The 13,118-nt window shown below is 42.0% G+C and overlaps 1 protein-coding gene across 5 annotated transcripts in view; it reads left to right on the top strand.

The window, feature by feature from the left end:
• The window catches only part of LOC111837871 (cadherin-7-like), a 113,964-nt gene extending 102,000 nt beyond the window's left edge, over nt 1–11,964 (top strand). For all 5 annotated transcript variants that reach the window (XM_072711807.1, XM_023800308.2, XM_072711810.1 and 2 more), the window contains 2 exons: nt 1,100–1,351; nt 10,129–11,964. In XM_072711807.1, the coding sequence (XP_072567908.1) occupies nt 1,100–1,351; nt 10,129–10,631 (755 nt within the window). In that variant the 3' untranslated portion in view covers nt 10,632–11,964. The remainder of the gene's footprint in view (nt 1–1,099; nt 1,352–10,128) is intronic.
• The last annotated feature ends 1,154 nt before the right edge of the window (nt 11,965–13,118 follow it).

Here is a 13,118-nt window from a genome sequence, read left to right as displayed (position 1 = left end):
TGCTACATCAATAAAGCATATTCTAGTTGAGGTTTTAGCATACTCCACAGACAGGAATTATCAGCCTTAGGGTAAGGTAATTGGTTTTCTGGTGGACATCCTTTGTCTCTGTAAGGCTTTCAACTGTCATTGGTGCAGAAAGCTGACTATGTAAGTCCGACAGTGAGGACTGCGTCAGCTCGGAATGATTTATAACTGCAGAGTCATGACTTTGCATTTACCTCACAGCGATCGATATTAACCACCCATCCATCCATTTCCAAAACCACTTATCCAGGTAAGGGTTGCGGTTATTTAAAATTCTGCAAATTTCCCTCCTATTCTAATGTGTTATTGTGATTTTAAATGGTTTCCCTTTGTTTTACCAAACATAACTAAGAATATAAAGTGTGGATTATAGTAAGAAATGCGGGGTGAATCTGGAACATGAATCGACTTATATTATTAGCAAACTGCTGTAATTAATAGACAGCGGCAAATGGTGCAGTGATTGCATCTCTCCTGACAGCAGCGTGCATGGTCTGCTGCAGCCACAGATGAGGCTGGGTACTGTACACAGTGATTATGTGGGTGCCCCCAGACAGGGGGCTGATGCGGTAAGACATGCGTCAAGGGCAGCGAAAGCTGATTTCCTCCCTTGGGAAAACGGTGTGTGGAGTAAATCTAGAGGGAACAGTCTGCATGTAAAAGGCAGGACCTAGGTATCACTCCATTATTATAGTGTATCACAGAGAACGTAATCTCATATACAGCAGGCTCTCGCTATCGTTGAAATTATTGAGCTGTAGTGTTAAAAACGAAAAACACTTTAATATTTCGAAATCTCATATTTTATCCCCAGTTTTCATTAGGACGGCTCATTTCTTTATTACTTTTGCTCAGATTCCCAATAAATTTCGAAATGATTAAAAGACATTAAATGACTCTATAATAAGAACCATTTCACATCTTAAATTAAACTGAGAATGTGTTTTCATAATAATCTGTAATAAATGCTGTGAGACGTGTATGAGGGAAATTAAGATGCACATTTTGGCAAAGCTCTTCGCTCAGGTGTCCGACTCATCATGACCTTTGACCCGCAATGTGCTTATGACAGACAACACGGCGTCCATCATGACCAAGCGTGGCGGGTTCAGCCGGCGGGAGCAGGCCCTGTACCAGCTGCCCATCCTCATCAGGGACAGCGGCAGCCCGTCGCTGAGCAGCACCAACACGCTCTCCATCCGCGTTTGCCACTGCGACCCCGACGGTGTGACCCAGTCCTGCAGCGCCGAAGCCTTCATGCTCTCCGCGGGGCTCAGCACCGGCGCGTTTGTCGCCATTCTTGCATGCGTCCTCACCCTGTTGGGTAAGATACACGCAGCCGCGCCGAGCAGCCGCTCTGCTGACAGGAGCTGACATCCTTTGTCCTTAATAACCCCTCTTTTCTTTTTACGGTGTTTAAATTGAATTACACCAGATTAGTTGACCTGCTGTGCAAATAATTCTTTAAGGAAAAAAAATAAAACATTTATTGTTGGGGCATAGTTAGGGGTGCTTTAATGCATGTCTGAAGCCCAGGGCCCTCTGCTGAAGTGGGGCCTCAACTTGTTTAATAAAATTTTAACCCCACTGAGGAAAACAGCAGGGAGGAACTCTAGCGACTCAAATACCCCAGGGGCCTCTGACCTCGGGGTATACCACAAACCACCCCACCCTTCACCCTGCCCATCGCTCATAATTCCTGAACCAGGACTTCAAAGGGCCCCCCAGAAACTGCAACCTCTCCTCCCACTTGAGACCTCTCCTGACCCCCCCATCCCCCCACCCCTCCTCAGTAATCCCCCCGAGACGGCAGACCTGTCACTCACCATCAAGCTCCCATTGGACTGAGTGACTGTTCTTCTGCTGGGTGTCCATTTTCCCCTTTAAACTATCATCGGGACAGAATAAAAATGACTCTGTAAGATCCATACTGCTGAAGCCCAGATTAATGTAGAGTTGCAAAGATGGGGTGGAATTCAATCGACATTTACAAATCTAGAATATTTTAAAAAGTGTGGATGTTTAAAAACACATGCTTGCAGTGATAAGTTGGTTCCACAAAATAAGATCATGTATATTAATTAACATTTGACCTTTTCTGCTACCAGAGCTGGATTCTTCTATACGGTTGACATTCTACACAGAATGCAGCAACAGAAGTACCTCACTGGAAAATGTTTAATCTGCTCTAGAACCTTTCCTTCCCTTTATTGCACTAATTGTTACACCGAGTTCCATTTAGCTACAACAATAGTGACTCGAGTGCTGTTGGGATTTGCTATTATTCCCCTGGGTGCAGATTTGAGGCTGTGTGTGTGTGTGTCAAAATGTCCCCACAGTGTGATATAAACCTGTTATTTTGATGTTGTGGGGAAATTCAATTTTCTAAAAATTAGGACTGTCAAAATTAATGGGTTAACGCGGATTAATTCATCATCACAATCTGATTAAAATTTTTTACGCAATTAATCCATCTGCAGCGCAGAATTACTCAAAATCCCTGAAATGTCTCTGGCAACCCATTTCGGGCAGTTTTTGTGCTTTCCATTTGCCCTGGGAACTTGTATTCCGAGTCGGATTCCGAGTATTGAAGTCGGAAGTGATGACATGCGTGCTCCTGTTTCTCGGAGATTCGAGAAATATCTCGGAGCAGCACAGAGGATCCCGAGTTCAGAATCCAAGATGGCTGCGCCTTTTATCAACAGAAGAGAAAGTTGTAGTTTTATACTGCTTAAGCACTACTTCTCATTTGTTGCTCATTAAATCGGTCGCACACACTATACCGTCCAACTTATCTGTGGACGTGTTGCTACGGAGTTTTATACATAAAGCACCGCACGTAATGTGTTATCAACTGATATTGCTAACAATGGCAATTAACCGGGCTAGAATTGGATTTCATGATTAGTCAGATTTTTTGTTGGATTTACGGTAGTTCGGGCTAATTGTAAGTGAAAGAAGATAAAGACCATTTTAACTGAGGTACCTTAAATGCGAGTTGTCCGACTAAGCAAAAAATCTTGCTTTTTGATATGGGTTCATGGTATTGTACTTCTGTGGCAGATGGAATGCATCTGACTCATGTTCAAGATGTTCAATAAACATGTTAAGTGCATATATATTCCCTTTTTTCTTCAGTCTGCTTGCTCATGCAAAATGAAATGCGATTAATATAGATTAAAAATCAATGATATTTAATCGTGATTAATCGAAATTAATCTACAGCAACCCTGTGATTAATCTGATTAAAAATTTTAATCGTTTGACAGCACTAATAAAAATCTGTGATTGCAATCAAAAAACTAAAAATGCCAAAAGGCTTGGATTTTGTTTAGTTACTTATGGTTAAGGTTAGGGCTGGGTAGGGGTTAAGGTTGTTATTGTTGGGATTAGGGTTTTGCCCATAGAAATGAATGAACAGTCCCCACAATGATATGAGTACAGGTCTGTGTGTGTGTGTGTGCGCGCGCGCATGTGTATGTGTGTGTCTGTGCGCGTGGTTCTGTGTGTGTGGAATACCTGCTGTGTTCCCCATGGGATCCTTGGCCTGGGAATTGTATCATGTTTGTGTTTCCCTGCAGAGAGAGGGGATTTGGGGGGCTCTGGAACTTTCCAAGGTCCAGGGCAGCTCAGTATGACATGGTCCAATAAATGTAGATAGATAGATAGATAGATAGATAGATAGATAGATAGATAGATAGATAGATAGATAGATAGATAGATAGATGGATGCATAGTAATTTGTGTGCTGTTTACAGTACACAGCAATGCATACTTTGGAAGAGCAATCAATCTCACTGCTACAAACTGATTGGCCCCTATAGTGACCGCTCCTCTGTCACTCACTGACTCAAAACACATTATTCACTAATGATATGTTTGGCTCCGCAGTATGAGCTATGGCCACTATATGCACCCCTCACCTTAAAATATCCTAGGCTCGCCCCCATATGTCCCAGCCTTTAAGCTTTCGGAGTCGTATTTGATGCCCCATAAGCAGAAATCTCACTAGGGTCCCATTGTTTGTAGACTATGAACAGCCTGATTAGGCAGTTATGTGTTATACTGACCTACAAAAGGCAAAACACAGTAACTATATAAACACTGAAGGGCTTTTTGCCTTGGTGTTTTTGTAGTCACTGAATTTTTTACACTTTTTTTTGCAATCTTCAAAACCACAGGATGAAACAGCCTAAAATATGTGATTTCTCAACCATCCATCCATTCATCCATCCGTCACTTAACCATCTAATTAAGGATCCAAGCAGATCCATACACCTAAGAGCAGATCCCAGCACCAAATATCACTAATCCACTGGTTTATTCTTTGATCACTAGGAAATCCTGGCAGGGTCTGGAGTACCCAAAACATTTTGAAACTCTTCCATATATTTTCTCCTTGAGACATGGGCCACGAGGATCAGAGCGCTCCAGGAATGCTTATTTCAGGCTCAGTAAATCACAGGCCTCCCCCAAGCTTCCCCCATCATGGAGAAGAAAAGGAGCAGAAACCCTCAGAATTTCCATTCAAGGTCAGGCATGGGGAGGAAAGAAAATCAACATAAAAATCGCCATTTTCCCCAATACCAGTCATCAGGAAATAAAACATTTGCTGCTTCGTGAGGAAAATCATCACACACTTTGAGTTTTGTTCTTTTCCTCAAGGGCAGTGATTCTAGTTCCTGTTTTAAAAAGTATAATGTAAAGGTGTTTAATTCTTGCCAATAGGGCTGCCCATAAGGGGAGGGAATGGGGAACACTTTCGCAGACACTAGGGGGAGTTCTGCCTCGGGGGAAAAAGAATGAGCGATCTGCCAGCCCCCCCCCCCAATCCGCACGGGAAATTTTATCGTCAGTGCTCTGCTTTGGCTCGGAAAAAAATATCGTCAGCGCCCCCATGGCAAATTTAATCCGCCCCTGGCAAAATTCAAATTTTGCTTAGGAACCTGAAAAGGGTTAGGCTGGCCCTGGGGGAGGTGGGGGGGCAGCCAAGTCTTTATGCGTCCATGCCTGTCAATACAAATCACCTTTAAATAATATTTTTTTAAACAAATAACGTTTCACACAACTGGCTACTAGTGCATTCCAGCTACAGGCCGCTTTTTGTGTACCAGAGGATTGCAAATCTAAGATTTTTTACGGTCACATTACTGGGTGTTATTGCTTCCTTATCCGTCCAATAGGAAGCTGACACCTCCCTCACCCCTTCTCAAAGTGTAGCGCCCTGTTTGTGCCACCCGGCCGGCCCACGCAGGTCGGCGCTGCCACCTAAGAAAAAAGCAGGATCGCTCAAGGGCAGCGTAGACAGTGGCGAGCTGATGGCCGTGTCGGTGACAGCGACCGCGGCCGTTATCGCCCCTGTTCTGGCCCTTTCGCCCTCATTACACCTAAGCTATGAAATTGGGGAGGTAATAGGGTCACAGCAATGTGTGCTCATAGGGGATAATCAGAGCACAATCTTAAGTAGCCATACTACCAATTCCACACCCTTGTCTAAGACACGCTTCCACACAGGAAGGACAATTTATAGGGGACGAAATACGAGGTACTGCCTTCAGCTGACTTGCAGGCATCCTGCCCTCGGTTTATTTGGTTTTACATTTGCACTTCACTCAGTCGTAATTCCCTATTGACTGCTTGGCATGATGTAGATTGAAGTGATGTGTCTCGGGACTCCGGGGTAAATAATGGCTCTAGGTAAATACAGAGCAATACATGAAAATCCGGCCCGTTTAAAGCGCAAAACAAATTCAATACTCAAATTGCTGTTTGCTTTTCTGACTCGGAGCTGTTAGGAGCATAAAAGAGTAACCAGAGTGAATCTAAAATGCAATTTTATGCATGTTTAAAAACACTGGCAAAGATTAGCAAGTCAATATTAAATGATCTTTCTAGACCAGTAGGTAAGATAGCAGAAGTGAAGCAGGACAGTATTTCTGTTGTGTCAGGTGTGTATTGTCCAGTTTAATATTTATTCATCATTTTGTTGCTTATCAGAAGTACTCCCATTCGTCCATCTTTCCATCCATAACTGTTTATCTAACCATCATCATTATTATACTATTATTGTACTATATTAATAATTTACACTGATCATTTCTTGCATGAGTTAAATTCTACAATTACTTTGTGCAGGCCATTGGTGGCCGAGCAGGAAGTCCAGAAGCCCATGAGAGCTGTTGCAGAAATGTATACGGGGGTGGAGCCACAAGGCCTTTGATCCCAGCTGAATTCTGATTGGCCCTCAAGGAACCCCTTTCTCTGTCACTCACTGATTCAATACATATCATTGGATATTGATAAAGTTGGCCCCTATGTATAAGTTATGGCCTCTGTTATGCCTCCCCCATCTTAACAAATCCCATGATAGTGCCTGATCAGCTGACTGACCGATCCCTGGAAATTCGAGACCATCACAGAGCACATGGAGGCCTAGTTAGCGAAACAGCGAGAGCCTTAGAAGCCGCTGCTAATTTTCGAGACTCACCTGACAACCGGGAACTTTTTTTCCCAGCTCTGTATCGATTGTGTTTGATGGATTTTTTTTCCCTCCCCTCTATTCAAGAGAGGCAACAACTGAGCACGGTGTTAAATTGATCCATTTCATACCTGAACCCGTGCCTCATTTCGGAGCGTGCTAAAATGTGACGATCTCAAATGCGACCTGCCTTTCAGGTTCTGGGACTTACTATTTTTCCTCCCATGTATAATATGCAGGCACACCTCTGCTCATAGGAGGGGAGCTGCAAATTGGTCACTATCCATTGTTTCTGGAATACCTGTCACAAATCTAACTCTGCCCCTTGCTACATCCTTGTCATTTTCAGGGAAGAATTGACAGATCAGTGTTTTTTTTTCCCTTATGACTGGCACACTTGAATCAATAACATACTTATTAATAAAAATGACAGCAGTTGTCTGTTAGTCTCTTTTTTAGCAGGATAAACTCTTTTGTCACATTTCCTGCTTTTCTAGAGGGTAGGAAAACTGTAGCTAACGTGAGGTGAAAATTACAAACCGCGATAAAGCGCACAGTGATAATTAGTGCAGAGCACACATTTCATTCCTTGATTCCCTCCCATGGCTTTAATTAGTTTGTTTATTTTAGCCAGTTCGATAAACCGCCTCTCCATTTTCGAACAGTGCGTTCCCGGGACTGAAGTGTGCCATTAGGGCAATCATACACAAAGGAGTTATAGACTCGACAAGTCCTGCTCCAAAATTCCTATCACTTCTTTATCCCTGCTTTCCTGTTTTCTGTCATTTTCCGTTTGATTGTGTGGCGGAAGATGCCCCCCCCCCCCTTTCCTTTTTCCTACGCTTGGCCTGTCTAATGGAGGGAAAGTGGAAAAGGCTGGGGGAAGATATATGAGTCTATGGAGCAGTATTTCAGACTGTCTTGTGCCAGCACTGATGGATGGATCATTAGACAGGTCTGTTGGCCCCAGCGCGGGTGGCTATTTTCAGCTCTAATACATCCACCGGGATGGGGAGGAGCCGTCACAAAGTTGCTGAAAGTCTCGCAGGGCCAGCTCTCGCCTCTCCCCGCATTCCCTCTCTCTACCGCCCGTGAGCCCGTGCCAGAAGTGTGTAGTCTGCCTTTTTATGGCTGCTGTTCTGCTCCCATATTAGAAAATTAGTCACCTAATTTATCTCTGAGCCCAGCACATCAACTACCGTGTTCTTTTTCTCCCCGCGTTAGCATTTCCGACAAAACCGCCGCCTGGCTGATGCCTTTGCGGATGCATTTTTAAATCATTTGGCTCCATGGGTTTTGCGTGGTCCTGTCACAGGAGGTGTCGTGCTTATACAGGTAATAGCTAAGTAGATGCTTATCGTTTATGGAGGCACCCTACAAAAAATACTTAAACAGTGACTCCTTACACAGAAAAATAACATCCGCGGTATATTTTTATGCTTTCTTTTTCTGACATGTTGTTCTATATAATGCGACGAGTGTTGGAGAAAAGTTTAAAACGGAAAGGACAAACATACCTCTAAAAGCAAAATAATATAAATAAACAAATGAATAACAACAAAAAAGGCAAAAATGCTTGATAGTAATATAAGTCATCTACACAGGATGGGAATTATCTAGGTATAACTATCTACCCTGGTGCCATCAAGTCCGTATCACAATCTAAGAATGAGATAAACTAATATATGATGACAGACTGATTGATGTATGTTAGTTACATGGGTAATGATGTAGCTTCTGGGTTTGGGGTTGCAATTCTGCCCCAGATCTGTGTCTAGTATGTAAGTTCTTTCCTCCTTTGTTTGGATTCCCTCCCACAGGCCAAAAACATGATTTAGGTTGATTTATATGAATTTTCCTGTGTGTCTGGATTATGTTTATATTACATTGTGGGGGGCATTTGGTTCCCACAATGTAATAAAAACTTGCTATTTTGATATTGCAGGGACCATTTTTCAGGGCCCCACAAAGATCTGTGAATGCAATCAAAAATCTAAAAATGCCAAAAGTCTTGTATTTTGTTACTTATGTGTAAGGTTAGGGCTGGGTAGGGGTTAAGGTTGTCATTGTTGGGATTAGAGTTGAAATGAATGGAGAGTCCCCACAAAGATATAATTACAAACCTGTCTGTGTGTATGTGTGCATGTGTGTGTGGGTGTGTGTGTGGGTACTGTATGTGTGTGGGAGGGTGGGTGGGTTGTATACACATATCTTGGGTCTAGCATTTTCTTGTCATCACTGGTGGTGTGTGTCCTGCTATCCCAGTTTTTAGCAAATATAAATAGACAAAGCTTTTACTTTGCTGTTGTTTTTCTAACTATTCAGTATTGAGGAAAGGATGCTAACATGTGTTACCATGCATTTGAATTGTGTGTGTGTGTGTGTGTGTGAGAGAGAGAGAGAGCGAGAGAGAGAGTGTGAGCGGGTATACAGTATCTTACCTTATGGGGACACAATGTCCCCAAAACGTGATGAATACCAGTTTTTTTCCCTTATGGGGACCAGTTTCCTGGTCCCCATTAGGGAAAACTCAATTTAATAAAAAATCTATGACTCTAATGAAAAAACTAAAAATGCAAAAATTCTTGTATTTTGCTTGGTTACTTATGGTCATGGTTAGGGAAGGGTAGGGTTTAAGGTTATTATAGTTAGCATTAACATTTTGCCCATAGAAATGAGCGAGCGGTCCACAAAAAGATATGTTTACCTGACGTGTGTGTGTGTGTGTGTGTGTGTGAGTGTGTGTGTGTTTTTCTTGATGCCCTATGATTAGGCAGCAGAATGTCCAGGGTGTATCCTGCATCATGCTGGGAGATGATCCAGGCTCACTATAATCCTGCATCAGATAAGCAATTCTGGGAAAATTAATAGATACGTCATCATTTTTGTTGCATTGATATATTAGCTGGTGTGTCAGATGTTTTAGTTCCTCTGCGATGTACATTATTATTACAAATGTTGCTGTTGTCTATACATAGGGAAGTCTGACAGATTACGTATTGTTGTATTTGTGCCTGCAACAGCATATTAACTTCTGAGACTTTAACTTGCAACCTTTTGGTCAAGAGGTTGACTCTTCAGCAAGCGTCTTCATTCTTGTTATTCTTTTTCTTGCAGTCTGTTTTCCACCCATTAAAAAATAGGGACAGTACAGAGACATTTCCCAAGGCAAACAAAACTCTTCAAGGCTGCAGAATAACATGGGCTGTTCTGAAATGTTCTCAGCAGTGCTGTACAGGCTTTGTTGTGTAATCCGACAATAGCTTTTTCTTTTTTTTTTTGTCATCCCCATTATTTCATTGCCAGTGGAGATTTTTTTTGTTGGCACGAGGAATCATTCATCTGCTGAAACAGTCCCTACTTTTAATAATAAAGTCTGAAAAAGTCAAACAGTGAAAATGGTTATATGGTTTCAGTTCAAGATAATATGGTTATAATACTGGGCAATATTATAAGGAAATAGTTTTGACTTAATAATATTTAAACAGTTATAAACAGTTTAAGTCTCTTGTATCTACATATAATCCAAATCGTTTGTCCTTTCTTCCTTCTTCTGTTAAAAGTCTCAGTGATGTATGTACAGGTTTGATCATTACTGGTCCACTCTTTCTCCTCCACTGCAGTGTTTGTCTTGCTGATTGTGACGATGCAGCGACGAAGGAAGGAGCCCCTGACCCTGGAGGAAGAGCGAGATGTCCGTGAGAACATTGTGCGCTATGACGACGAGGGAGGGGGAGAGGAGGACACAGAAGCCTTCGACATGGTGGCCCTACGCAACCTCAATGTCATCCAAGATCCCAAAGCCCGCCGGGACGTGTCCCCTGACTTGCCCACCCTCTTCACCTCGCGGCTCGCGTACAAGACCCTACCGGACAATGTCATCTTCCGAGAGTTCATCTGGGACCGGCTGAAGGATGCCGATGTGGACCCGTCGGCTCCCCCGTATGACTCCCTCCAAACATACGCCTTCGAGGGTAGCGGCTCGGTGGCAGAGTCCCTCAGCTCGCTGGAGTCGTTGAGCATAGACTCCGACCAGAACTATGACTATCTCAGCGAATGGGGACCGCAGTTCAAGAAGCTAGCTGACCTGTACGGCAGCAGCGAGGGCAGGAATTTGTTCTCTTAGCCCCATTTTCAAACACTCCCTTTTTCGACTGACTGCAGAATTTGAATCCCACGAGGGGGAAGCTAACATGAAACTACTACCGAAAAAAAAAAAACGAAGATGGGGGAAACATCCAGCAGAAGACATTTGAATGATGTATTTAACGATTTTCTGTGCTATTTACGTGGATGCTCAAAGAGAAGCTTTGGACGTGTTGACTATGATGAAAACGATGATTAAAAAAGGAAGCAATTAAGGCAAAGACTTAAGCTAGACGTTGTGGTGAGAATTAGCCTGGGACATTGCCAAGCTGACAGATTAGGCTGAACCCTGTGTAGTGACATCGGTTCCCTCATTTTACAGCTGGCCAAAGTGCCAGCATAAGTGTTGTTCGCTAAATGCTAGAATGCTAATTACTGCTTTTTTTGTCCTCAAAATGATAAGACTTTATTTCAAAGTGTTTTTTTTTATTTCTTTTGTGGCTAGTCAGTGCAAGGGCAGTTTAATCAGTTCAGTGATCATTAAAGTGTTCACAATCAGTGGTTGTATTTTTTTCTTTTTTTTCCTCAAAAAATCTTTTTTAAGGAAAAAAAATCTAAATGTTACGTTATAACTGTGGGTTTTCAGCTTGGATTTTACTGTGGGGGGAAAAAGTGTCTGACAGAGGTTCCTGAAGTAATTGCTCTCTTACTATGTAAAGGAAGCTTTATATTCTTTTCATTGTCTCCTAGCAAACAGGCACCAAGAGCTGAAGGCAGTTACACACTGTTTAGATATTCTGACGCCTTCTCTGATTGGTACAGAAGTGTAGCTCATACTCATTTTCTTTTGCTAAACGGTTTGACAGTGATGCCATTGTTTTCAGCAAGACAAACACATTCTCTAAGTGTGTGTTCTTGGGCCTGGTTCTTTCATGTTGTTGAGTGAAAATTGTAGAAAATACTTCACACTCTCTGCTCTCCGGTCTGCTCTTAATTTTATTATCCGAAATTCAGTGTCGGGTTTCACAGAGCATTGGCATCGCTATTTCAGATGCACTCGTGGTTGCAGATTTTACTGATTTTTACCGATCAAGCACTTACGATGAAGTCAAGGACATCCACAAGTCCTGTCTACCTTATCTAAATATATATTAATAACAAAAAAAGTTATTCAGTACCAAAGTAGAAGTCAGGAGTTGAATGTTTTTGCTACAAAGGTGTTTTGAATTTGACTGTTGATTTCTTTTTCTTGTTTATTACAACAGCAATGTTTACAACAGAACAAATACTTCTTTCATTTTGCAAGGCAAAATTTGTGTGACTGATGTTTTTCCAGTTTGCTCAAAATAAAAAGAACATTTGTTTCTTCAAAATGCTGCAGCCCACTTCCTTTCAACATGAAAAACAAATCGCATACTGTAAGGTTATCAAAGTGAGGCAGATACAAGATGGGGTGTACAGGCAGATCTTTACCAGCGCAGAAAAAATGTGACAGATCGCCTACGCACCTTCTACAATGGGCAGCTTTGGCGAATGCTACAGTTCTACCCGGACCCCATGAAGAGAACCAGCTCTACATTTTTCAGAGCTTGATGAACCCGCCTGCTTGACAGGAGAGTTGCACGCAGATAGAAGATTGGGCTTTGTAATCAAGGGAAAGTAGCACTGGATCATGGAAGCAAACCTCTTACAAATTAGCCGGGTATTTTTATGTGAGCGATAAGAGTCCTGTTTTATGGCACCTTAACTCCTTTGAAGATGACGTGGCATATGGTTATGGCATCTGAAGGACACGCGATCTGTGAAAATTATATATATGTCGAATTTGAATCTTCTATGTCTTGGCAAGGCAAAAATGTGGCGGATAGGGCCATTTCATTCAAAATTTCGTTGAAAAATTTCTAAAATAAAAATCTAAATAAATAAAGAAGTAATTTAAATGAAAAAATCATAGCTTCTGGAAGACATAGAAGAAAAGACTGATCTGTCATCCACTCTGTGCCTAACTCTCCAGCATGACAGGACCTTCATCAGAATACATCTGGCTGTCCTGAAAATGTGCTTCTTCCAGTAAATTTGTGTAAATTAATAATTATGTATATTTAATTAAGAAGGGCAGCATGATAGGTCAGTGGGAACGATCAAACACATAAATTAGGAATTTGAATGCCATGATTACTCTGTGTGTGTGTGTGTTTTTCTTGATGCCCTATGATCAGATGATTAGGCAGTAGAATGTTCAGGGTGTACCCTGTATATATTACATTGCAATATGATTAAAGCCTACTTTTTGACATTGTGGGGAACATTTTTCTTTCCCTACGAGGGGAAAATGTTATAAAAATGTGTGACTGCAATCAAAATACTAAAAGTGTTGTATTTTGTTTGGTTACTTATGGTTAAGATTAGGGATGGGTAGGGTTTTTCCGATAGAAACTAGCTCCTCTATAGTGTTGGTTTCCTCCAGGTACTCCATTTTCATCCAAAACATGGTTCTCAGTGAATCGGTGACTCTAAATTGTCCATG

Source organism: Paramormyrops kingsleyae, chromosome 1, assembly GCF_048594095.1.
Source record: "Paramormyrops kingsleyae isolate MSU_618 chromosome 1, PKINGS_0.4, whole genome shotgun sequence".
In the NCBI taxonomy this organism is placed as follows: Eukaryota; Metazoa; Chordata; class Actinopteri; order Osteoglossiformes; family Mormyridae; genus Paramormyrops; species Paramormyrops kingsleyae.
Note: the sequence above shows the minus strand (reverse complement) of the source record. Positions and strands in the feature narration are given on the sequence as shown.